The sequence below is a fragment of the Lemur catta genome, chromosome 6 (assembly GCF_020740605.2).
Source record: "Lemur catta isolate mLemCat1 chromosome 6, mLemCat1.pri, whole genome shotgun sequence".
Lineage (NCBI taxonomy): Eukaryota > Metazoa > Chordata > Mammalia > Primates > Lemuridae > Lemur > Lemur catta.
The window spans coordinates 87654616-87680495 of NC_059133.1; the positions used below are offsets into that span (position 1 = coordinate 87654616).

At 46.8% G+C, this 25880-nt stretch overlaps 1 protein-coding gene across 1 annotated transcript; it reads left to right on the top strand.

The window, feature by feature from the left end:
• Positions 1 to 1522: 1522 nt before the first annotated feature.
• On the top strand, positions 1523 to 25311 carry HEBP1 (heme binding protein 1). Its single transcript, XM_045554295.1, has 4 exons — positions 1523 to 1644; positions 11550 to 11688; positions 13854 to 14034; positions 24707 to 25311. Exons 1-4 carry the CDS (start codon positions 1567 to 1569, stop codon positions 24876 to 24878), a joined length of 570 nt encoding a protein of 189 aa, XP_045410251.1. The 5' UTR covers positions 1523 to 1566; the 3' UTR covers positions 24879 to 25311.
• Positions 25312 to 25880: the final 569 nt, after the last annotated feature.

Genomic DNA, 25880 nt, shown 5'->3' on the forward strand with positions numbered 1-25880 from the left:
ATTATCCACTGCCACTGCCAGGCTGGGGCTCAACTTCCCTTCTCAGGATGACAGCACAGCAGGAGGTCCCTCAGTGCTGGTTCAGAGAAGCTTCCACAGTTAGACTAACAAATTAACAATTTCAAATGACAATATAACCAATAGGTAAAAAGTACATAAGCAATCTTCACATAGCATAGGCAGAATATTAGAACAAACAAAATAAGTGAGTTCAGACAGAAGGACCATACAGTGTTCATGGGACACAGTGTTTGAGGTACACTTTCAGAGAAGTCTGATTTTAAGGGTTGGCCACCACGGTGACTCACACCTATAATCCCAGAGCTTTGGGATGGGAGATTGCTTGGGGCCAGGAGTTTGAGACCAGCCTAGGCAACATAGCCAGACCCACATTTCTACAAAAAAATGAAAAAAAAATCAGCTGGATGTGGTGGCCCAGGCCTGTAGTCCCAGCTCCTTAGGAGGCTGAGGCAGGAGGATCTCTTGAGCCCAGGAGTTTGAGGTTGCAGTGAGCTATGATGACACCGCTACACTCTAGCCAGCATGACAGAGTCCCTGTCTCTAAAAAAAAAAAATTTCAAGGGGTGAGTCTGAGGGGGAAGCTGCCCTAGTGGAGAGACCAGTGTGACACAGAGGCAGGAACATATCTCTATAAGTAGTGTCATATGTAGATGTATGTGTAGGTCTGTAGAGGCCAGGGAGACAGAGTACAATCAGAGCATTATGGACATTGATGCAAGAGACATGGGTTCAAATCCTGATCAAGGCGCATAGTGGTGTTGACTTTAGAAAAGTTATTTAATTATTTTGGGCATCAGTTTCCTCCTTTGTAAAATGGCTACAGAATATTTCTTTTAATCGGTGTGAGCAGTAGAGATAATAGTTTACAAATATTAATACTTGCCAGGGAGCAGGCAGGCACTCAACTCAATAGGTGGTGATAACATTGATTAGATTTGTGACTAGAAGGAGTGCACGAGCAAAGCCATGCTTTCGGGAAGTAACGTGGAACCTGTGATTAAAACGGATGGTAGGAAAGAAAGTGGTAAGCAGGAAATTAATTACGATGCTTTTTCAATGAGAGGTAACGGGCGAGGGGTGGGGGTAAACGAAGGTCTCCGTGCGTGGAGATGCGGCGGGGGGAGGGCTACAAGGACCCTGAACTTGAACTTGGCCGCCGCCGCACCTGCCAGGACGGGGACAGAGCCTTCGGGTGGAGGCCTGGAACAGCACGTGAACAATCCGGAGGCTGGGAAGTTTGGAGCCCCGGTTGCCTGGAAGAGGACGCGGCGGAGGGTAGAGGTCTGGGGGAAAGGTCCTAGGAAGCTCCCCACCACCGCTGGCTAAATCTATTTCCAGGTCCCCAGAGATTTGGTGAGACTCAGTACAAGAGGAGGGGCCGACGGAGGGACCCCCGCGGGTGCCCGCAGGAGGCGGAGCGCGGCTCCCCTGCGGTCCCGCCGCTCCGGGCCTGTGCCGGCCGCCTCCCCGCGCGCAGCGCCGCTGGGCGGAGCCGGGACAGCGCCCGCCCTGCAGCCAGTGCGTCCTGGGCGCGACGGCGACAACATGTTGGGCATGATCGGGAACTCGCTGTTTGGGCGCGTAGAGACATGGCCTTGGCAGGTCCTGAGCAAAGGGGACAAGGTAGGCCCTCAGGGCTGCCGAGGACCTGAAGGGCGGCTGCGCCCCACCCCCATCGTGGTCGGGGCCGGAGGGGGGGTCTGAGGGACAGGGGGGACGCGAATGTGCCCCGCGCTGTGCGTTCCGGTTTCTGCCGTGGGCGCGTCCCTCTGCCGCCCCGCGCTCGGGCGGGGAAGGAGGGCAGTGAGAGGTCCCCGTGCAACAGGCCGAAGGGCACAGCTGGGAAGAGGCGGGACAGAGAGGAGAGGGTGATTTGTGGGGAGAAGCCCAGCTTGACGAGGTGGGCGCAGCCTGTTGAATGCCATCATTCATTGAAACATTGTGAACGGTTTTGGTTTTTGAGTGACACTGGGTGGCAGAAATGACTGACAACAGCCTTGTTGGCAAGAAACAACCCAGTACTGGAGAACTAAGTACAGTAATCCTCCCTCTTATCTGCAGTTTCAGTTACCAGAGGTCAACTGCCTCCAAAACTGTTAAAGGGAAGAGTCTAGAAATAAACAATCTCTAGGTTTTCAACTTTGGGCCGTTCTGAGAAACGTGATGAAATCTCGCCACCCCGGACCTAAATCCACCTTCTGTCCTGCTCATCCAGGCTGTATATGCTCTCCCCCGACCCCCACTTAGTCGGTTAGTAGCCAGCTGGGTTATCAGAGGAACTTCCATGGTTTGCAGTGTTTGTGTTCAAATAACCCTTATTTTACGTAATAGCCGCGAAGTGCAAGAGGAGTTATAACAATTGTTACAATTGTTCTGTTTTGTTATTAGCTATTGTTGTTAATCTTTCATAAATTAAAGTTTATCATAGGTAGAGGGAAAATGCAGTATATACAGAGTTTCGGGTATATCCTCGGCATCCACTGGGGACCTTGGAATATATCCCTGAGGATAAGGGAAGGGGGCCAATGTACAAATGAGCAAGATCTGTGCTGCATAGACGTAATGTGCCAGGCAGGGAGTGCAAGGGAAGGGGCTGTCAATTTTGCCAGGTGACCATGATGACACCTTTCACAGAAGTGTCTTGAGCTGGGCCTTGGGGATGTGTAGGAGTGCACAAAACAGAATAGTGTGCACAGAGGCCCAGAGCTGTACCGTTGCTTTCGGCCGATAGATCTGCTGGAGTTGGATACCTAGAATACAGAATGAGTAAGGACACCGTAATTGCTGTATACTCCCAAATTTACATCAGTACTGACATGGACGAATTGGACTGCACCCCTGAAAACAAGGAGTCTGCTACTAGATTGTAATCTCCTTGCAGAGGGTACTTAGGACAGGTACATTGTGCACTGCCGCTGCTCCCAGCATGGTGCCCCACTCGTTAAAGGACTGTGTTGCCTGGAGGCTAAGTTCCCATACCTAGTAAGAGGATCACCACACAAAAACCCTCAGCTAGACTCCTCAGGCAGCCAGAGGCCTTTCCCACCTCTGTTTTGCCAGTTCTGTGTCTAATGAGCAGGTTAGCCCCATAAAAGGTGACATATCTGAATGCCAGCAGCAGCCAGGCAGGTTATGGAAATGAGCGAAGCTGGCTGTTTCAGACTCTAAGGCCGGGTGGGGACTGAGGCAATCAGAGAGAGCACTCAGGTCCCCGTCTACGAAGGGCCACTCCAGCCAGTGTTGCTGTGCAGTGATGTGAACCAGTGTTGCCCAGTTTAGAAGGAAAACCAGATATACAGATTCTTCATGTAACATCTCCCGATTTAAAATTAATTAATTCAACAATCTTTTTTTTTTTTTTTTGAGTGCTGGCTGTGTGTCAGGCACTCTCCTAGGCGTTGGGGATAAAGAGTGAAGAAAAGCAGGAAAAATCCCTGCCCTCACGGAGCTTGTGTTTAGTGGCTGGTGAACAAGGCAGTAGACTATCACGGATCAGGCAGTGATCAGTGCTGTGAAGAGAACAAGCAGAGAAGGGGGTGAGGGACAGGGAGTGCTGGGTGAGGCTGTAGTTTTGAGTAAGGTGACTATGTCGGTTTCAGCTGTTGGCAGCTGGCTGAAATGTTTGTGAACACTGCAGGGATGCCATCCATGGACCAGCTAGTGCCTGCGACATGCCAGTCTGTGGACGCGCCCTGAGGAGGATTCCTGTTGGTCCTAGCACCTTAAGAATCCACGTGTTACCCCAGCTCTGAGAGAGCTTTCCTTTCTGCAGCGGAACGGGGCTCGCTTAGTCTTTTCAGTTAATGACGATGGCGAATGCAGGAAGAGGGTCTGGGCTGGTCTGTGGCCTGTGCCCTCCGAGTCCTTCCTCAGCCCTTCCCTGTTCTGCCGTCTGTCTCCGTGTGGAGTGAGCGCTGGCCCCTGCCGGCTGTTTCCCAGGCCGTGTCACCTGGCTCCCAGCTAGGTGTGCCCAGTGGCGGGCACTAGTGGGAGATAGGAAAAAGGGAGAAACCAGAGCATTTCTTCCCACCCCCCTTCCCCTCCCCCATCAGGGCTGTACTACCGTGAGCTTCTCTGTGGCTTCAGCTACACAGGCCACCATGGTTCTAGCTTCTACTGGGTGACCCAGGTATCTGGTCTCAGGTAACAGGTGATCCTTCCTCCATCTCTCCTAAGGTGCTTATTAACCTCTAGGTCACCTCTCTGTCTCCTTTTTGGCACCTCAGCCCCTTTATCGTCTGTGTAACCAATTCCTTGCATCAAATTTCCTCTGTTCTAAATACTGTAGTAGTTGTTAGCCTCTTATTGATACAGTGTCACCTGCCACTAATGTGGTGCCTCTGGGATAAATGCAGCTCCCTGATAAGCATCTTCCCTCAACATTGGATGGGAACTTGGGGCCATAGGGGATATTGTTACCACGCTGAAGCAAATCATATAACCCGAATGAACCTCCGTTTCTACAGAGTAGAATGGGTACAAAAATATCTTTCTCATCTACTCCCAGAATTACTATGAAAAATTAAATTCTTTTAAAACATTTTATAAACCAGTATACTCTACCGATATAGTAATAGCCATATGTCAGAACTCATCTCAACTTCACTCTTACTCATTGTATGGCCACAGGTAAATTCGCCTTTCTGAAGCTAATTGTGAGAGCAAATAATCGTATCTTAATAGATTGTTTTAAAGTTTAAATGAGATAACCAATTATAAATTATTCAACAGAATACCTAGCACTGGGCACAGTAGCAGTTAGCTTCCCCTTACTTTTACAGGTTACTTTGGGTAAGTTACTTAACATCTCAACTACTCTAAACCTTCAAATTTCTTAACTCTAAGATGAGAATGACAGTGCCAATGTGACAATTAATTGAATAACCAAAGATATTTATAAACCTTTTTAAATATGCAAATTCAGGATGTTGTTATTTCGAAGAGAGCTTCCACCTGAAATTCTCTTTCTTATTCTGACACAGAGTCTGTGTCAGAAACTGTTGTCCACTCTCCTGGGCAAATGGATTGTATACCATGAGCCCCACGTAGCATGGGCTTCAGGCTCATCAGATGTTCAGGACTGATTCCAGGCAAGTTGGCAGGGAGACCAGTGCTACTGCAGAACTTATCAGGTGCCTTCCTCGTTGCTCAAGGAGGGAGGAGGGTAGACAGCTCTTTGTGTTGGATTGGCTATGTATTGTGTATGCTCAGAGCAGGACTGATATTAATAACTGACATCCTTATCAGATTTGTGTCCACCCTGTGCATGTTGGTTAGGACCCGATACCCTGGGTTTGAATCCTGGCTCCACCACTTGGCCACTGTAACTTGGGCATGTTACTTAACCTCTTGTTCTCCAGTTTCATCTGAAAATGAAAATTAACACATTGACTGCCACACTAGAAAAAAAATTTTTTCCTTGGGGGCCACAGTATTTTATTACAAAAACAGAATAAAAACTTCAAAAACAAAATGATCCTTTCTAAGTTAAAGAAAAACTTAATGAAAAATAAAATTTATTGACTTCTATTCATTTAATTCATGTTTTTAGAACTAATTTGTCAATATTAATTATAACAATAAAAACATCAACAAGTAAAATTTTCACGAACCAACTGCGGGGTTTTGCCCACATTTTGCTTCACGAGGCCCCGGGCTCAAGACTAGTGTGAGTTAAATACAACTCACGTGGCTGTTAATGTGTTAAAGCACTAACTTCTTCACAGGGTTGTTGGAAGAATTGAATGAATGAATCCACGTAAAGCGTTTGAAATAATACCGGACACATACCAAGTACTCTGTTAGGTTAATTATTATGATCAATCTTTTCTTGTAATGAGAATGGGGGCTTCCAGAATCAACATACATACCTACCACATCTGGTGGCAAGAAAATAACCGACCTTGCAGAGGACTTGTAGATCCCGTAGTAAGAGGCATTCTCACAGCACCTTTGTCTGAGACTTGGACTTGACCAAGCTTTCCATGAATGTTGAAAATTAGTGTTTGTGGCCACAGGCCAAAGTCCTCATCTAGTAACTGATTGGAAGTATAGGGTACCTGGAGATGGGGTGAAGGAGAGCTATTATGTTCTATCACAGGCAAATGCACTAAAAATGTTAAGTTTTAAGAATCAAGACTGTGTTAACATAGGTGCTTTATTCTTTGCAGAAATAGAGGACTCTGGTTAAATTTAAATAGAGCTCCCTGGAGAACTAGAATAGATTTAAAATATCCACCTCTCAAAAACCTAAATTTTCAAAGTGGTCCAGTGGTTCCAATGAGAGGCTATGGATGTAGATGCTGTAAAAATGGGTCGTCCCTGCTGTAAGGCTGGTTTAAGACATTGTGGCCCAGCTTTATTGCAGGAGATCTTGTCAGTTGAGGTTCTTATCTCTCTGCCTGGCTATGGCTATTGTATTCCTCGTCACTAGAATAAAACCAGGTTTCATTCTGCAGCCCTCCTTTCTCACAAATATTTGTTGAGTGCCTACAATGTGCAAGACACAGAGACACCTGGTGGTGGAGAGTCCCTGGCCCCATGGGGCTATGGTTGGGGGTGGGGATGGAATCCATCATTATTTAATTGTAATTACAGTAAGTATTGTGTTGTGAAAGTGTAAGGGGGTGTGTGAATATCATGGGAAGCTGCTTTAAATTAGAATCCTCTCTGAGGAAGAAACTTTTAGGTTGGGACCTGTCGGATGAGCAGGAAGTTGTCAGGAAAGGCAGGAGAACACTCTAGGCAGAGGAAACAGCAGGTACGGAGGCCTCAGCTGGGAGTGACCGTGGCACTAAAGGGAAGAGCAGGAGGCCATGGAGGACATGCTCAGGGCGTGGCTGGCAAGGCAGGTGGAAGACAAGTGGTGCCTGGATCATTGAGGGTAAGCCAAGAACTTGGTGAATGCAGGCTTTTAGGCAGGGGGTTAACTAACGCGATTAGACTGGGATAGAACGCTCTGTGTGCTCACTGGGCAACCTCCACCTCATTCACAACCTTAGTCTCCCATATTGATATTTCTGTGCCAGTGTCCTGCAGAGCCCCAGACCTGGGTGTCCAACTGCCCAGGGGACAGTCTGCTCCTCTGTATTAGGAAGCGACTGGACTGACGGGTATGTAAGGGCCTTTCAGCTCTAGAGGTGCCTTGCTTTCGGAGTTCATAGAGAGGGTCACTCAAGGAGGAAGCAGTGGAGTTGAGTTAAGCCTTAAAGGATGGTAGACTTACCGAGGGGACCCTGGCACTCTGAAGCAAGCTGGATTCCTTTCACGGCAGCCTTTCCTTCCTTGCTGTGGACTTTCCACCTGGGGGACAGGCTGTCCTGTGAGCCTGGGGGAACAGATCACTGCACCATTCCTTAGAGGTCTTTTCTGCTCCAGGGAATCCTCCACTCAAGATTCAGACATATTTGCAAAATCCTGTGTTTAGATGGCAAAAGTCACTTGAACTATTAATAACTTTGGGTAGGTGAAACTGGCTTGCTATCAGGTCACTGTCATTGGACTAATGGTTATAAAGTCCAACTCCCTACAACAGCCTTTGAATTCTTCCAGGATCTGGCCCCTCCCAGCTCCTCTGGACCCCTTCCTCATGTGCCCTGTTTGACAGTCTTCCTTCCAGCTGCATGAACTGCCTGTATTTTTTCCCATCATCGTACTGTTCTTGATCTCTCCTCTTTTGCCCCCGTGCTACCCACTACCTGGAATCCCCTCCCTAAACTGTCGAAGCATTTACAGCATCGTGTAATAATTTGTGTAATTCTTCCCTCCACTCTCCTAATTATCCCCATTGTATTACTCTCCAAATCTGTAGCACCCAGCAGAGGTTTTCAGTAATGTGTATTCAGTGAATCAATGAAGCAGTGACTGAATGTCCAGTTGGGTGATCTGTAAGGATTGACCTACCCGAACATGTCAGCAAATACACCAGTGCCCCCCAGGCTAACCTGAGTAGTCCTCCCCTGCGTTCCCCTACTGCCCTGGCACTCCTTGCCCCTTAAACGTGTCATCAGAGGACAGCCTTCTGTGTTCCTGGCTTCTCTTATTACACCATGCCTTTCCTGATGTCGGAAACCAAGTCTTTCATCTCTGTCTTGTAGCATCCGGGGCAATACTCAGTACATAGTAGACGCTCAGTAGTTGTTGGTTGAATAAATAAAAGAAGAAAAGAAACACTAGAGGAAAGATCCAGTTGGTTCTTTCTCTAGTAAGATCTTGTCATCGGTTTTCCCATTTCTAAAAGAAGTAACTACATAAGGCCAGGTACAGTGGTTCCCACCCATAGCACTTTGGGAGGCCAAGGGGAGAGGATCACTTGAGGCCAGGAGTTTGAGGTTACAGTGAGCTATGATGGCAGCATGGCACTACAGCCTTGGTGACAGAGCGAGACCCTGTCTCAAAAAAAAATAAAATAAAATAAGAAGTAACTGTATAAAATGACTTCTAATACCTTTGCTCCGGATACAAATGTCTGCCCCAAATACCTAATGCGGTGGCTAGGGAGAGGTTAAAGTGTTCACTTCACCCCCTCATAGCTGTAGACAGTCTTGCAACAAGCATTAGACTGGAGTTTGGGGAGTGGAATTTTTGTTTCCGTTTCACCGTTTAGTAGCTGTGTCATCTTGAGCAATTCAATCTCATTTCTTCATTTCCTCTTTGGTAAAATGAATTAGATTAGTGGACTTTAAAACCTCTTTCAGTGTTGAAATCCTGTGATTCACAGAGTAGCATTTCTGGAATTTAAAACATATACAAGTGGCAAGACTCAGTGGGGTCTCAAATGGAAGGGGAGTTCCAGAATTCTCTGCTATGACAGAGCCAGAAAGAGTAAAACACCCTGAGTTTGCTTAACAGTTTGCTCCTGCAGGCTCTTTGGAGTGTCAGCCTCTGCGAGTGGAGGGCCTCACAGCAGTCCTTAGAGTTACGGGCACAGTGCCCCAAAGTCAAGGTCAATTTGCTGCCCCTGATTCTTGGTCTGGTGCAATTCCCCTACCCCATGTGAGGGCAGTTTAGGTATGAAATTGTCACTCGGGTTTGCTTTCAGATTTCCCTAGCCTCTTTCTCACTCTCCTTTAATTTTGCATTACAAAAATAATAGGTAGTTTTGTATTCCAAATATAAAATTATAATATTAAATATGTTTGTTCAGACTGCACTGGCCACTCGCCCCATAGTCCTACCCTCCTCCAGAGATTCTTCGAGTCCCCTGGGAGTCACACCCTCATCCCTAGTTGGGAATCTTCAGCCTAGGGGATTGTAGGAAACCCCGTTCTACCAGCCTAGGGCACCAGGTTCCCTATCATGTGTCTGTTTTCATAATCATTAGGAGAGACTACTCCTTAATCAAATAAATATCTATTGAGTCTATAATATGTAAAGCTCTGTGGTATAGTTCTGTCCACAAAGACTTTATTGCAGATTTTATAAACTTTAATAGTGTTCCAGTACCAGACAGTAAAATTAATATAGACCAAGTTTTTGTTTTCTAGGGAAATAGAGTAAAATTCACTCAGGTAGAGTAGAATAGAAGAAAACAGGATAGGAAAAAAAGAAAGTATCAGAATGCATCCCATTCATAAGAGTAAAGTATTATTTTTTGAAACTTTGTTTCAACCAAGTGTAAATTCATGATAAGGCTTGACATAAAAACGTTTTCCTTGTCATGGATTATGATTTCTTTTTTTTTGGAAGCAGAATCTCACTCTGTCACCCCGGGTAGAGTGTGATGACATCATTGTAGCCCATGCAACCTCAAACTCCTGGGCTCAAGCAATCCTCCTGCCTCAGCCTCCCAAGTAGCTGGGACTATAGGCGCAAGCCACCACACCTGGCTAATTTTTCTATTTTTTTGCAGAGATAGGAGTCTCACTCCTGCTCCAGCTGGTCTCGAACTCCTGAGTTCAAACGATTCTCCCACCTTGGCCTCTCAGAGTGCTAGGATTATAGGCGTGAGCCACTGCTGATTATGATTTTTAAAATGTTTGAAAAACACTGCCTTACAGTATGTCCAGGAATACAAAATTATATGAGACTTCACCTGGTACAGAGGGGTCGGGGTGCTGAGGGAGTGCTGCAGGGTCCTGTGAGTCTAAACAACAGGGAAAAGACAGACGCTCAGTGTGGACAGTGGTGGTGAGGGAAAGGAGGCAGGATTTGTGCAGAAAGCAACAGTGGAGCTGAGTGTTAAGTGGATTGGGAGGCTATGATTTAGTGACGTGAGAGTTAGGGGGAGGGCGTTCTGTCTGGGAGCACAGCGTGAACAGAACTGCAGTTGGCCCTCCGTGTCTGTGGGTTCTGGATCTGTTTTCAGCCAACCAATGGAAAATATTCAAAAAAATAATAATGGTACAACAATAAAAAATAATATGAATAAACATTATAGTATAACAGCTATTGACATAGCATGTATATTGTATTAGGTGTTATAAGTAAATACTCTAGAGGTGATTTAAAGTATATGGGAGGATGTGTGTAGGTTATATGCAAATACTGTGCAACTGTGTATAAGAGTCTTATGTGTCTGTGGATTTTGATATTCACAAGAATCTTGGATCCAATCCTCCATGGATGCTGAGAAACAACTATACTCTGTTTCTTCTTGAATTGCAGCACTGCTACTAGAACGAGGCTAATTTTGGGCCCTTCAAGTTTTTTATGAGATTGTTTTTATTGTACTTCTTGTTTCCTCCCTTCCAAGTTTTTCTTCTTCTCTTTTTCTAGATCTTGTATTATTCAGATGTCAGATCTGGCTCAATCCTCTGACTTTCTTTTCTATTTTCTACTTCTTGTAGTTGACTTTCTGGAAGATTTCTTTCAACTTTTTTTTTTTTGAGACAGAGTCTCACTCTGTTGCCTGGGCTAGAGTGCCGTGGTGTCAGCCTCGCTCACAGCAACCTCAAACTCCTGGGCTCAAGCGATCCTCCTGCCTCAGCCTCCCAAGTAGCTGGGACTACAGGCATGTGCCACCATGCCCGGCTAATTTTTTCTGTATATTTTTAGTTGTCCAGCTAATTTATTTCTATTTTTTTAGTAGAGATGGAGGTCTCACTTTTTCTCAGGCTGGTCTCGAACTCCTGAGCTCAAACGATCCGCCTGCCTTAGCCTCCCAGAGTGCTAGGATTACAGGCGTGAGCCACCACACCCAGCCTTCTTTCAACTTTATCTTCCAAACTCTGTAGTGAATTTTTCCTTTCTGTTCTCAGATTTTTAATTTGCAATAGCTCCTTTGATCTCTAAACGTTTCCTTTTTATAGTATTTTGGTGTTTGGGGATGTAATATCTTCTCTTATATCCCTGAGAATGTCAATTATAAGTTTTTTCTGCCTCTGATTTGTCTCTACATTTATAAGAATCCCAGAATCTATTTCTCGTGGCCCTTCATTCTCAAGCCTGTCTCTTCTGCCCTGTCACCAGACCAGTCATGAAAGTTTTTTAGCAGTTTATATCTCTTGTGGCGGGAGGATTGCTGCTTCTAGAGATATCACAGGTTGCCACTTTGTATCTCTTAGGCACTGTGTCTTCTCTGTCTCTAGGAAGAAGTCACCTATGAGGAAAGGACCTGTGAGGGAGGGAAGTTTGCCACAGTGGAAGTGACCGACAAGCCTGTGGATGAGGCTCTGCGGGAGGCAATGCCCAAAGTCGTGAAGTATGTGGGAGGCACCAATGACAAGGGTGAGTTCCCTGCAGGACGTGGCCCTGGTCTCCCTTCCTCAGAAGGAAACACAAGGAAAGGGCTACAAACCACCTGCTTCAGGGGCGCATGAACTCCTGCCCTGTGCAAACAAGGAGCTCCTCGCAGGGAACTCTGGGGAAACCACTCCTGCCCCTCACTTTGAGGTGTCCTTGCTCCCCTGTCTCTGAATTCCTGCCTCGCTCCCAGGTCTGGGGCCGTTTGCTCTATTTATTTTTTTTTCAGCCTTACGGTGCTTATTGTGTTTTTGGATTGGTTGACCGGGTGAGGTACCCACAGGAAGCCGAGCCACGGCACAAGGCAAGGTGGCATCTGATGTGCAACCTCCAGCCCCCGGCTGGAAACCCCCAGCGTCGGCCCTGGCAGCTTTGATTATGCTGGGCACTGAGGCTCAGCGTGGCGGGTCCCAGACTCTGTACCAGCAAACAAAGGGTCTGAGAATTCTTGGGCTGTCCTGCTCTTGCAGACTTGGCAGTTCATGCTGGCTGCCTCCGTGTTTTCAAAATGATAGGCCTAAAGTTTCATGAAAGGCGTACGTGTCAGCACGTAAACCATACTTAAATAGGAGTTTGTCTCTTAAGAAGCTTTTAATTTGGGAGGCACTTTAGAATCACTGAAAACCAAAAATGGGTCAGAAAGCAAGGCGAGAAAAGAGATGTATGTCGTGTTTAATTTTTAGGATATTTCTCAAGCTAATCATTTAGAAAGTTAGAAACTGATATTAACCTTAATACCATTTACTCTAGGACCAAAGTAATCAAGCTTTGGAAGATAAGTTGACCAGTAGGAGGTTAAGAAGAAATCTTTGCCTTCTTAACACGGTCATAATGTTTTTAATATGTAAATATGTATAAAAATTATAAAGCTCATTAAAGAAAATCTTAAAAATAACAAAACAGTATCCCTAATCCCTCCCCCATTTTAACATAATCATTGTTGTCTTTTGACTATATTTCTTTAGGGGTTTTTAAAGTAATCTGAGTGTTCCTACAGTTGCATATCCTGCTTCTGTTACTTATTATTTCATAATTATTTTCTACTACTGCTTTATTTAGCAGAAGTATTCATATCTACATTATGCTGAATCATGTGCCTTTAATTTACTTAGACATATTACTGTTTTGAACAGGAGTATAAATTCTGCTGCAGTGAATATCCTATTACTTATAGCCTTTTCCATATTTTGGATTATTTCCTTAAAATGGATGTTTAGATAGGAAATAAGTAGGTACTGATAATATACAGTCTTGATATATATTGCCAGGTAATTTTTTCAAGAGTCATACCACTATAGTCCTACCTCCAAGGCATAAATATAAAAGGTGTTCATGTATGTCTCACTATGTTTTTATTTGTTTTTATTTTATTTTTTTTTTTTGAGACAGAGTCTCACTCTGTTGCCCGGGCTAGAGTGAGTGCCGTGGCATCATCCTAGCTCACAGCAACCTCACACTCCTGGACTCAAGCAATCTTCCTGCCTCAGCCTCCCGAGTAGCTGGGACTACAGGCATGTGCCACCATGCCCGGCTAATTTTTTCTATATATATTTTTAGCTGTCCATATAATTTCTTTCTATTTTTAGTAGAGACGGGGTCTTGCTCTTGCTCCGGCTGGTCTCAAACTCCTGAGCTCAAACAATCCTCCCGCCTCGGCCTCCCAGATTGCTAGGATTACAGGTGTGAGCCACCTCGCCCGGCCTTTTTTTTTTTTTGAGACAGAATCTCATTCTGTCACCCAGGCTAGAGTGCCATTGGCATCAGCCTAGCTCACAGCAACCTCAAACTCCTAGGCTTAACCAATTCTCCTGCCTCAGCCTCCCAAGTAGGTGGGACTATAGGCACACAACATCATGGCTGGCTAATTTTTTCTATTTTTAGTAGAGATGGGGTCTCTCTTGCTCAGGCTATTCTCCAACTCCTGCCCTCAAGGTATCCTCCCGCCTCAGCCTCCCGGAGTGCTTGGATTACAGGCGTGAGCCCCCACACCTGGCCCTCACTGTATATTTTTAAACACCTGAAATGTTCATTGTTAATGTAAAGCACAAAAAATATGCCCTTGGAAGAAGAACAAGACTGGTGTATCTTCCCCAGCCCTGAGCAAGCGCTGCCTCTAAGCCCTGCCGCACTGTGTGTTTTTACGTTTTCAGGAGCTTGGATGGGGATGACAGTCCCTATTTCCTTTGCCGTGTTCCCCAGTGAAGATGGCTCCCTGCAGAAGAAATTAAAAGTCTGGTTCCGGATTCCAAACCAGTTTCAGAGCAACCCACCAATTCCCAGTGACGAAAGCGTCAAAATCGAGGAGCGGGACAGCATCACCGTCTATTCCACGTAAGGGGAAGGATGCTCTGGGCTTCTTCCCAGGCCGGCACTCAGTTAATTCCCATAACCACTCCTTGAATCATCTCCAGCGAGCATGCGCCTTGAACTTCTATGGTTGCTGAATTAATTTAATTAATTACAACTTAGTTTCTCCATCTGTTAAATGTTAATTTAAGTAGGAAATTCTGAATCCTGACGGTTTCTCATTTTAGTTTCTGCAGGTTGCAGCATACTAACATTTGCATTTTATCTGAATAAGTGCCTTGGCCAGTTGCCAAATTGACGGTGGAGAGAGTAACTCCGTAGCTTGAGCTTACGATGAACGGCTGCATTAGCTGCCCCAGGGCTCTGGGAGATGCAGCAAGAATCTAAGTCAAACTGCGGTGTGGGTTGTGGACACGTGGGAAGCATGAAGGGCTGGGGACACGTGATTTCTACCCTGCACCCCCTTTGAGTGCCGAAAGGGCAGGGAGCATCTGCCAGAGCTGGGCTCCCGCCCCCTTGTTGTTCCTGCTCTGTGGTCCTTTGAGCAGAGCACACATCCGTCCTATTGTCTTTCTGGCCCTGTTTCCAGGACCTCACTGGAGTCATGTTCCCTAGGCGTAGAGAACAGCAGGTGCAGACGCTTGCATGTTTCTATCGTTTGGTCTCCAGCTTCCTCTCAGGAACCAAGTCTCTTCTAGATAATTGATGACGCCCCATTTGTTAAAATCCTACTATGTGACAGGCACCAAAGCACACAGGGGAAGACTAGGATCTTCACCAGAAGTAACCATAGGTAGAAGTTGGGTTCAGCTCAGGAACAACCTCATGAAAAATAAATATGCACATGACCTTGCGCTGGACAAAATTTTGGTCCACTCCTAGGGACCTCCAGAGTTAGTCATTTGGCTGCTCTGCCCCAACCCTGCACCTGGGGTGTGACAGCTTTCCCTTGGAGCTGTGTGAACATGCTGGAAATGTGAACCTTGCTGCTGTGGGCAGCCCAAGGCCAGGGGACCATAGGGGCCTCCCTGAGGACAGTGAATGTCATGCATCTGGGAGCTGGAACCAGAGCCTCAGTTCCAGGCTTCTACTGCAGTCCTCACTCTGACTCTGCAGCTTTGCCACAGAGGCTGCAGAGAAAGCAAACTCACTACACAGTGTCTTCTCCTGGGTGTGGAGTGAGGCACCTAAGGTGCAGAACTTAAGCGAGCGCTCACTCTCACATTGTCCAGGTGCGGGATGGGCACTGGGTGTGAGCGTCTCCTTAAACCTTGTGTGCTGGGTGTCTGCAGGTCTCACCCTAGCGCCTGCCGTCTCTTCTGTTCTCTTTCCTGTGCTTTGGGAAGTATTCTGGTGTGATATACTGAGCAGGCATTTTATAGTTGGAATCCACCTCTGCTGCTCACTAGCAGGATGATGCTTGGGAAGTTAGTCAGCCTCTGTAAGACTTAGTTTCTCCATCTGTTAAGTGTTGATAATGTAACCTCATGTGTGTTGGGGTGGGGGTGTAATATAATCTCACAGGATTATTGTTAAAGAGTATCTTTCAGTATTTATTAAGATACTGTTTATTTATTTATTAGGGACACGGTCTCACTATGTCGCCCAGCTGGAGCGCAGTCTGATGATCATAGCTCACTGCAGCCTCGAACTCTTGGGCTTAACGATCCTCCTGCCTCAGCCTCCCGAGTAGCTGGGACTATAGGCATGCACCACCATGCCCGGCTAATTTTTTTTCTATATATTTTTAGCTGTCCAAATCATTTCTTTCTATTTTTTAGTAGAGACGGGGTCTTGCTCTTGCTCAGGCTGCTCTCGAACTCCTGACCTTGAGCGATCCTCCCCCCTCGGCCTCCCAGAGTGCTAGGATTACAGGCGTGAGCCACCGCACCCGGCCTATTAGCTGAAATAGTAAATAAAGAGAAACTTCCCCTCATCTACTGTTTGGTTTCCCTGAGTCTTATAGGAAAAGCAAGACACATACTTGATACCTTCTCTTTATTGACCAGTTTTCAAAATAACGATTTCATTCCTCAACATCCTCCGAAAGTGAGATGGTCTGGGTCTTTGTTTTCTGAGTGTGATTATAAACACAGGAATTTAAACGTATTTGATACATTTCAGTGCGTTGCAGTTATTCTTCTTATTGAAGCTCAAATTGTCTTAGCTTTGGCCGTTGGGAGGCTCTTGATTTCTCAGACTTTTTGACACAATTCTAGAACTCTTTGGTAGTTTCCTTGCTTTCCGATATGACAAGACATTTTGAGCACATCTTAACATTTCTTGCTCAGAGCTGGAATTAGCCATTTCTCTCAGAAACCCTGGTTCCTTATGGTGGGAAAAGGTATCTATTTAAAGGGTAATATTAAAGCCGGGTCTGTGGCAATTTTCTCTTAATTCTCTGAAATCTAAACAGATGAAAGTGCCAAATAATGGTGTCCAGCCTGGCTCTGTGAATTTTTTTTCACTTAACGTGTAGTTCTAACTTAGCAAAAGATCATTCCTCGGCTCGCCACTTGGTGTCACTGCACAGTCAGATGTGTGTCTGAAAGTACCCTGTGGTAATTCTCGCTATTTCTGATTCAGTTGAAAGCAGCATTAATGGGACGGTAGAAGGCAAGTGTGCTACTTCAGTGCAAAAGTGCTCTTCCAAATAATGCAGAGAGGGCATTAGATGACAAACTTAATTCTAAAATGAAAGCCTTGCATCCTTAATTCAGTCTTGCTTTTTTTTATGACCTTGTGAAGGATGTCTACAAAGGGATTATGCATTTATTAGCAGTATTAATTATTAGTGCTGTTTAGATGACTAGAATGCTGTGAAAAGAATAACACTATCAGAATGTTTTTACTGTTCACAAGGGGCAATAGAATTGTCCTCACACTTAGACCAGTGGGAACGTTCCAGACCACTCTCCTCCCTCGATGTTCTGTAAAGGACACTTAGGTTAGAGCTGGGCCTCCTTGGCTCCTTTCAGCACCCGGTTCTCAACAGAGACCAACAGCAGGAGAGTTTTGATGGTTTTAATGAAACTTTCACAGTTTTAATGAAATGTCTGTGGATAAAGGAAAGAGTTGAGAACCAGGAGTTCATTGTCAGGGTGACCTGTAGCTTCAGTCCCAGCTCACGACTGAATGGCTGGCAGACCTTTGGCGTGTTACCAAGCCTCGCTGTGCCTCAGTTTCCTCACCTGTAAGATGGGGATAAGAGTACCTAGCTTCCAGGGTTGAGGGTGAGGGTGGAAGTATGGTAATATCTGGAAATGCCTACGGAGGTGGGCACTGAGTAAACTTTAGCCCTTTCTCCTCTTCTTGGCTTCACCTTCCTCGTGAATTAAATCAAGTTTTACTAGAATTAACAACAAAAAAGTCAAAGTTACAAAGATACACTTTGAACCTCAACTCTAATAATTATGAGTTTTATAACTTTGGGCGAGTTACTTAACCTTTCTGAGCCTCAGTTTTCTCATCCACAAGGAAGGATGTATAATGCATTATTGTGAGGGCCGGTGACATTGTGCATGTGAAGAAACTTTGTCAGCTATAGGCACCGAGGGTTGCTGAAGTTGTTTCCCCCTTTACATCACCAGGCCCTTGTGAGGGCCACTAGCAGCTTGGGGAGTTCAGCCTAGAGGAGGAGAAGTTTGGGAGAAAGAGCCCATCCGCTAAACCCTTAGGGAATTCGCGCATTACTGCTTAGGAGATCTGCAGACCGGTGTTGGCCCAGGTTCCTGCCAGGCTCTTAGGTATTTCACCCCTTGTTTGTAACCACAGGAGTTTGGGCCGAGGGTTTTCAGTCTTATACAGCACCCACTTATTTCGCTCCCTTACTTGCATTGAAAGGGGCCTTGCCTGACCATTCTGTCATCGAAAATAGCACCTTGTCCCTTTCTGTGCCCTTATCCTGTTGTATGTTTCTTTGCATCACTTATCGCTTGCATTATATACGTGTTTGTTCATTTATTTATTGTCCTCTCTCCTACTAGCATGCAAGCTTCCTGACGGCAGGGTCATTGGCTAGAATCTAGTAAGTGCTCAGTAGGAAGGTGGTGAGTGGATAGATGAATGCGAGATCTTGGTCCCTTGCCTCTCCTGTGTGTCTCTCTCTCTCTGCTGTCTCTCCTAAAGGTCTGTCCCCTTGTTTAGCGTCAGCTAGCCCCTGTGTGCTGGTAACTCTGCAGCCTGACCCGTGTCTGTCTCCCTTGAATGTCTTATCCCATCAGACTCAACGTGGAAACTGAGGCAATGCCATGGACCCCTTTGTTCATTCATTCCTTCATTCAAAAGAGAACGGGTTCATTGTTCACTTACTCCGAACCAGGAACTGTTTTAGGTGCTGAAGATATAACAGGAAACAAAGTCTCTGCCCTTCAAAGTGGGGGGAAATTTTACTGGGAAAAAGAGCAAAAAAAAAAAAAAAAAACCCAATGCCTGAAGATAGTTAAGGACTGTGTTGTTCCAGAGATTTAAAAAAAAAAACCCTGGTATCTATGGATTGAAATTATAGGCATATTTCTAGGCATAAATAAACATTCTGGCATAAGGTTTCTAGCAGTGAAATGGACATCATGAAGGAATGAAGTCCTTGCCCCTGGAGGGATTCAAGCACCATCCAGAGACTCGGGACAATTATGCTGTGTAACGTTTGTACTAGGTGGGAAGTTTGGTTCGATTTGATAAACGTTTATTGAGTGTCTCTAATATTTGATCCACCTCACCTCTAAAAGCCTTGCCAATGATAAGATTTTGTTTCTAAACCTAATTAATCACCACTTTATCTCCTCCCACAGCTGTCAGCTGTCCCAAGAGCCTTTTATAATCTCACGCTAGGCAGGGGCTTCAGGTGGGTGACGCCGGGTCAGTGGGTCCGGTGCCGGCCTTTGTCCCCAGCTCCAGCCCACGTCTCCAGCGCCCTCCTCAAGTGTCTCCCAACTGAACATGCCCGAAACAGAACTCAGATTTCCTCCCCAAATTGGATCCCTTTCTGTGTTCTCTGTCTTAGTGTCGGTCCCTTCCCTCCTCCTACCCACCCGGTTCAGGTGTCATTATGACTCCTTCACCATCCACATGTGATTATTGGCCCGATCCCCATTTGTTCCTGGCTGCCTCTTCCTTCGCACCACCACAGGTCGATGTCGCCTCTTGCCGAATGATTGCAGTGGCCTCCTGATTGGTTTCTGGTTCTCCCGCCTGTGCCCCTACTGGATTGTCGTTTTAGCACCACCAGCCTGGAGCACAGGACCACTCGCACCACCTCCCCTGCTCAGAAACCGAGCCTCCCAGGAGGCTGCTCAGCTCTGGTTGGGGACCTCAGGCTGTCCCTGACCTTAGCACATGTTAGGGTTTGGACCAAAGCCCAAGCTAGGATTGAGACACTCCATTCCCATGAGGAGACAGCTGGGTAAACTTTGGGTTCTCCAAATGTTTAACCAGGCAGTAAAGCCTGGTAAAAATGCCTATCGAGGCACAATGGAGCCCCATTCCCAACTGTCCACCGATCTCAGAGCATCTCACCCGCTGCCTCCCGACACGCCCACCCCCCTGCCCTGGACACAACATCCACTTGAGACCCTCCCTCGCACCCCCCCAGCCCCCTCAGTCCCTTCCCCAGGCTCTGCTTGCTTGGAGCGCTGTGAGGACAGGAACGTTGTCATGCTGTTCATTGCCAGCATCAAGAAGATGCTCAATAAATGCTTAATATCATGTCTTCCCTAATACTGTTTCTTCATATTCCAAGTCAGAACTGATCATTCCCTATTCCCTGCCCCCAGAACATTCACTTTGTACCTTCTACCTCCTTTCCAGTCTTTCCTTCCACCCAACATTATCTTTGTGTGTGTCGTGTTTGTGTCCTGGCCGCTACGCTTAGACTTTGCAAGGGTGGGAAGGCGTCTCTATCGTCCCATGGCCCTGGAGTGTCTGTCTGGCTGTGCTTTGTGCTCAGTGATGTTCAGCTCCGTCAGCGCTGGCTCCGCCGGGCTGAACGAAATGCTTATTGTGTTAAGCCTCTTCTCCAGTTGCCACGAGGCTGTCAGTTCGTAGTCTGACGCTTCTTTTGCCTTGCACAGGGCGGCGTGCACAGCCGACTCCCCACTGCTTTGTGTTGACCTGTTGGTTGTTAAAGTTCCAGACAGAGTTGGGCAGGCAAGCTCAGAGTCGTGCCATTTCTCTTTCTTCCTCACTGTGCCTGCACCAGACACTCCCTGAAAATAACACGTTAGGGTTTTCTGCCTCCTTGGAACAAAAGCCCCTCCCTCTGGCATCTCCCGTTCTAATTCTCCCAGCCCCCTTTGGGTTTCTGGAATCTGGAGCATACATGCACACGTGTGTGTATGTATATGTGTGTGTGTGTGTGAGAGAGAGACAGAGCACGTGTGTGTGCATGCATGCGATTTCTCAGTTCCCATGGTAACCAAATTCTTTGTCCGGAATACCGAGCTCTGACCTTGGGTGACATAAAATACAGCGCCCTGGAGGAGAGCTTCTTTGAAGATGAGGGATTAGATGGAAACTTATTAACAGGCTCACAAAAAAATAATGTGCAGTTTGTGTTGATTTCCTTTTGGGAGCTCAAAGCACTTTACGAGCATCCCTTACCTCACGCTCAGCACGCTCGTGCGCTTGGGGAGCCACGGGTGCTTGGTCATCCCCCGTGTACAGGTTGGAGCTGAGGCAGGAAGGAATGAGGCAGCTTGTCCGTGAACACAAGCTGAGTCAGCCAGAGCTGAGCTCCTTCGTGTTCCAGGGCCGTGTTCCTGGGAGGGTCTGGTTTCCTGGCATGTGTGCGGCTCTGCGGGGGGTCAGGGTGAGGTGGTTAACTTAGCAGAGAGGGGATTACATGTATCTGTTCCATAGCCCACCCAGTTGTGTGTGTTTTCCAGTAAAATGCTCCCATGATGAAGCAATAGGGAAATTTTTGTCTTTATTGCAAGCATCTCAGTCTGCCTGGAAATAAATATCAGGAGTCAAGGGTTTTCCAGAAGGGAATTTTGGGAACCCCTGAGTGATGACATTCTCCGTTGCACTCTCTGCTGGTATCTGTGTACTTCTTAGGCAGCCTCTTCTCAGTGTCCCTTGCCAAGTCCTCTTCCTCCACCCACCACTTAGGTATTAGGATTCCCAAGAGCAATCTTTTTTTTTTTTTTAATTTTTTTAGAGACTGGGCATCATTCTGTCGCCCAGGCTGGAGTGCAGTGGCATGATCATAGCTCACTGCAGCCTCAAACTCCTGGGCCTGAGCCATCTTTCTGCCTCAGCCTCCCAAGTAGTGGGGACTGCAGGTGTGCACCAACACACCTGGCTAATTTTATTTAGTTTTTGTAGAGACGGGATCTCGATATGTCCAGGCTGTTCTTGAACTCTTGGCCTCAAGCAATCCTCCTGCCTCGGCCACCCGAGTAGCTGGGATTACAAGCATGTGCCGCTGTGCAAAGAGCAACCTTCTGACCCTCTGTTTGCACATCTCTCCCTTGTATCACTCCTTACCATGTCTGTCGCTAGTACCTACTCACTGGGACTCCCAAGTTCTCTTTCCCTAGATCATCACTTTCCCCAATCGATATCTCTGACGCCAGTTCTGTCCCAAGTCTAAGGACACGCATTTAGATATTCAGTAATTGGTGCATGAATGTATTTCACAGAGGCACCTCAATATCAATGTGCCCCCCAACCAAACCCCTACGCACCCCTCCTGTTCACAATCCCTATTCTGGTCAGAGGCATCTGCCTCCACTTGGAGGCTTAGCTGGAATCGCTGGAGAGCCCTGAGTCCTCTCTCTCACACCCCCTCCTCTGTCCTTGGCTGTCCCTGGGCTCCAGCGGCTCCTCATCTCTCAGTCCTTTGCGATTGCCCCGTCTCTCCACTGCCTTCTAAAACACAATCTGGCCCTACTTGAAAGCCCTTTCTTAGGTCTCCCTGTGCATCTAGGATCAGGTTCAAACGCTTTAGCTTGGCGTTCAAGGCCTTCCCCTCTGGCTCCAGCTGATGCACTTTTCCTGTTTGCGTTCCCACCCTGTCCCTGTAGCGTATGCACAGATGTTTATTATACAAATGAGTGGGTGAGTGAATGTGGGGCAAATAGACTCATTTAAACACTTAACTCACTAGTAGGTCTTAAGTGCTATCATCTTAGGTCTGTCAACCTGAAGACAGTCACTTTTATTGTTTCTCCCAGAATCATTCTTTAGCCGAGGGGTCTAACATGTGTTGGGCGCTGTGTTAGGTGCTCAGGATACAGCAGTGGGCAAAACGACAAAAATCCCTGCCCCTGTGGAGCCTGTGTTCCACCAGGGGACACAGACCATAAAAAGGAACATAGTAAGTAAAGTGTATAATACGGTAGGTGGTGATAACTGCTGTTTAAAAAAAGGAAGGAAAGAAAGAAAGAAAAATTAGAACAAAGGAAGAAGACTGGGAACGGGATTGGGACGTGGGGTCAGTTTTGAGAGCAGGCCTGTTGTGAACATGAGAATTGTTAACTGGGCCGGGGCCGGGTGCGGTGGCTCACGCCTGTAATCCTAGCACTCTGGGAGGCCGAGGCGGGTGGATCGCTCGCGGTCAGGAGTTCGAGACCAGCCTGAGCAAGAGTGAGACCCCGTCTCTACCAAAAATAGAAAAGAAATTATCTGGCCAACTAAAAATATATATACAAAAAAATTAGCCGGGCATGGTGGCGCATGCCTGTAGTCCCAGCTACTCGGGAGGCTGAGGCAGGAGGATCGCTTAAGCCCAGGAGTCTGAGGTTGCTGTGAGCTAGGCTGACGCCACGGCACTCACTCTAGCCAGGCAACAGAGCGAGACTCTGTCTCACAAAAAAAAAAAAAAAAAAAAAACTGGGCCGGTTCATGGTACTACTTTAGATACCACCGTGTCCTCCAGCTCAGAGTCAGGGAATGGAAAGGCTGTTCTGTGCAAATCGCAAAGTGACAATAATAGCTCCGACTTGCTGTGAGCTCGCCATGTCACAGGCACCGGGCTGAGCAGTTTGCACAGTCTTCTCTGCAAACTTTACAACAGCCTTCGAGGACTGATGCGGTCACCATCCTACTGCAACAGATGAAGGACCTGAAGATGCGAGAACTTAAAGGATTTGCCCAAGACCATGGCCCAGAAAGGGCGGGGCTAGGATCTGAGCTCACATTGGCCATTTTGCCTCCCACTGATGGATGAAGACATTTGGGGACCTGCTCTTTGGACCTTCACAAAATCAGTACTTAAAGAGCCAACACTGTCCCTTTTTCAGAGCACAGCTCAGGGTCACGGCAGAAGTAGGGGCTTCAGGGGGCCCTCCCCACCTGCTCCCCCATCCAGCATCTGCTTCATTTGGGACAGAGGTTCTCGGTCTAAAGACATTCTTAGTAAAAAAAAAAAAAAAAGAAAAGAAAATACGCCATTGTGCAGGCCTTTCTTGCCAGAAAAACCCTTCCTGAATGTTTGTTCTCTGCCTCAATCCATTTCCTCTCGTTTGAGCCTCAGTGAAGCTAGAGCCCAACCGTCTTCATCTGCCTTATGGTCTTTCTTCAGTATGTTTGAAGATCCAAGCCTCCTCTATTCGAGATTGGTCTCGGCTCCATCCATGTTCCGTAGCTGTCGTCTAGACATTAGAATAACCAATTTCTTACAAATGCAATCCTGGGTGTTTTCACCTCAGCGATCCTGTACCCAGCGTGCTGAATGCTTGCCGAGAATGACTAACCACTTATAAAAGAGCAAAGCGTGATTCAGAGGGCTCCACCAAAAGTAATGCATTATTTGGCCTAATCTTCGCCTGGTGCAAATTCAGACTTTTGAGTCATAAAGCTCATTAGAAATGGGGATGTATTGGACTCTAATAAAGATTTTAGTGCGACCCAGATTTCGAGTGGTATGTTTAGGGTAGGCTACGAGATGAATTTTGGAACAGAGGCAGATGACATAAGGGGGAGAATAATAATCTTGAAAAGACAGGCTTTATTGGTTCTCTGTCCCCAACTTCTGCCATCAGGAGAAATGCCACATTTAGAAAACGTCTTTTATTAGAAAAAGAAGGCTTTCATGATTTGCGCAGAAGAAGTGATTTCTGTATTTGGGGCATGTTTAAAGCTTGCGTAGGGGCCCTCCCAAGACTTCCCTGGGTCCTTGCCTTTGTTAGCTCTGGTTTTTAATGAAGCTGCTACATGTCACCGTGATGTGCTTGGTCCTTAGAGCTGCTCTGCCATGGAAGGAGCGTCAGCAACCTCACTTAAACTGCAGTTCCACCCTAACTCCACTTTGTTCCTCCTTTTTCCCAGACTGGTGACAGAGAGGCAGAGAAGAAGCGGGGCTGTAGAGGGAGCTAGAGAGAGGGGTGAAGGCGCGGCCATGGGGAAGCCAGCCCACCACGGCCTTGGGAGACCTCAGGAAGGAAAGGGAAGCTGACATTTAGCATGTGGCGACTGTGTTTCAGGCCCTGCATTGATGTTTTCACATCCATTATTGCATTTAATACTCATAACAGCTTTGGAGGGAAGAGAAAATATATCCCCTTTTAACAGATGAGGAAACTGAGGCTCGGAGAGGTCAAATCCACCCATGTAGGAAGTGGTAAATCTGTCCCCTTGTCACCACTGTAGCGTGCTTGCCCCAACAAGCATGGCGAGGGACTCCTTTGTTTTAGTGATTCTGCCTCTCTCAGAGGTCACGTGCTTTCCTGACCAGCCCTTGCTCTTGTATCCCCAGGCAGTTTGGTGGTTATGCCAAGGAAGCCGACTATGTAGCTCACGCTGCCCAGCTGCGAGCCGCCCTGGAGGGCACAGCCACCTACCAGAAGGACGTCTACTTCTGCACCGGATATGACCCTCCCATGAAGCCCTACGGGCGGCGCAATGAGATCTGGCTGTTGAAGACATGAGTGACGCGCTGAGCCAGGAGCTCCCTGGAAGTGAGTCTCTGTGTCCCCCACGCGGGGGCCCACAGGACGGTGCTTCCTGAGTTCCAACAGCAATTCCAGCTTAACCGACTCCCCTTCAAAGCCATCTACTGCCAATTTTCTGAAATAAGCATGTTCCGTATACGGAGGCTCTTCTCATGGTAGGAAATAATACAGCCAGGACAGGCAGCATCCTTCTCATTGACTTAGAAAATTCCATGGTAGACCAGAAAACCCTGTCAGCATTTTCCCAGCCATCTGGGTCACTAAAAACTGATTTTTTAAAAAATTTTGAATTTGTATTTTTGTCATTGAGGGACAGCTGTGATTTGTGCATGATCTCTCATCTGTAATTCTTACGACAGCTTTGTCTAAAAAGAAAACAGAAATAAAAATCTTTGACTTAAACACCTGAGACAAATCCTATGTATAATTTTTTCCAAGGTTGTACAGACTTGTAAGTCACATAGATATGAGTACTATTGATGGGGTTACTACCTCAGGAATCTTACATTTACAGTTCCAAAGTCCTTCAGAGTATAAACCCAAAGGGCCCAGGGAGGGGTGACATGCACCACAAGCTTGAATGTCCCTACACTAGACACTTACTGTGACTGTTATGTAGCACTTCTGGGACCATAAGTTGAGGATCACGTTTGCAGCTGTGGTCTGTGAACGGTTCCAGGAGTCCCAGGAGCAGACAGAGGAGAAAAACCACTGCGCTCCGATACACGGACGACCGTGGCGGTGGGGAATTCGCTGGGAGGATTGGACTAGGGCAGTGGGGTTAGAAGAACCTGGGGTCTGGCTTTATGGACTGAAGTGGACAGAAATGAGAAACAATGTGCAGTTTGGCCTGCAGAGAAGGAAAGGGACACAAGGCTGTGAGAGGGACAGGGGACAGGAGCTGGGCTGGAGCAGAGTTCGTGGGGAGCAGGTGAGGACGGAAGAGCTCAGTGGGCCCCAGAACATGCAGGGGGTGCA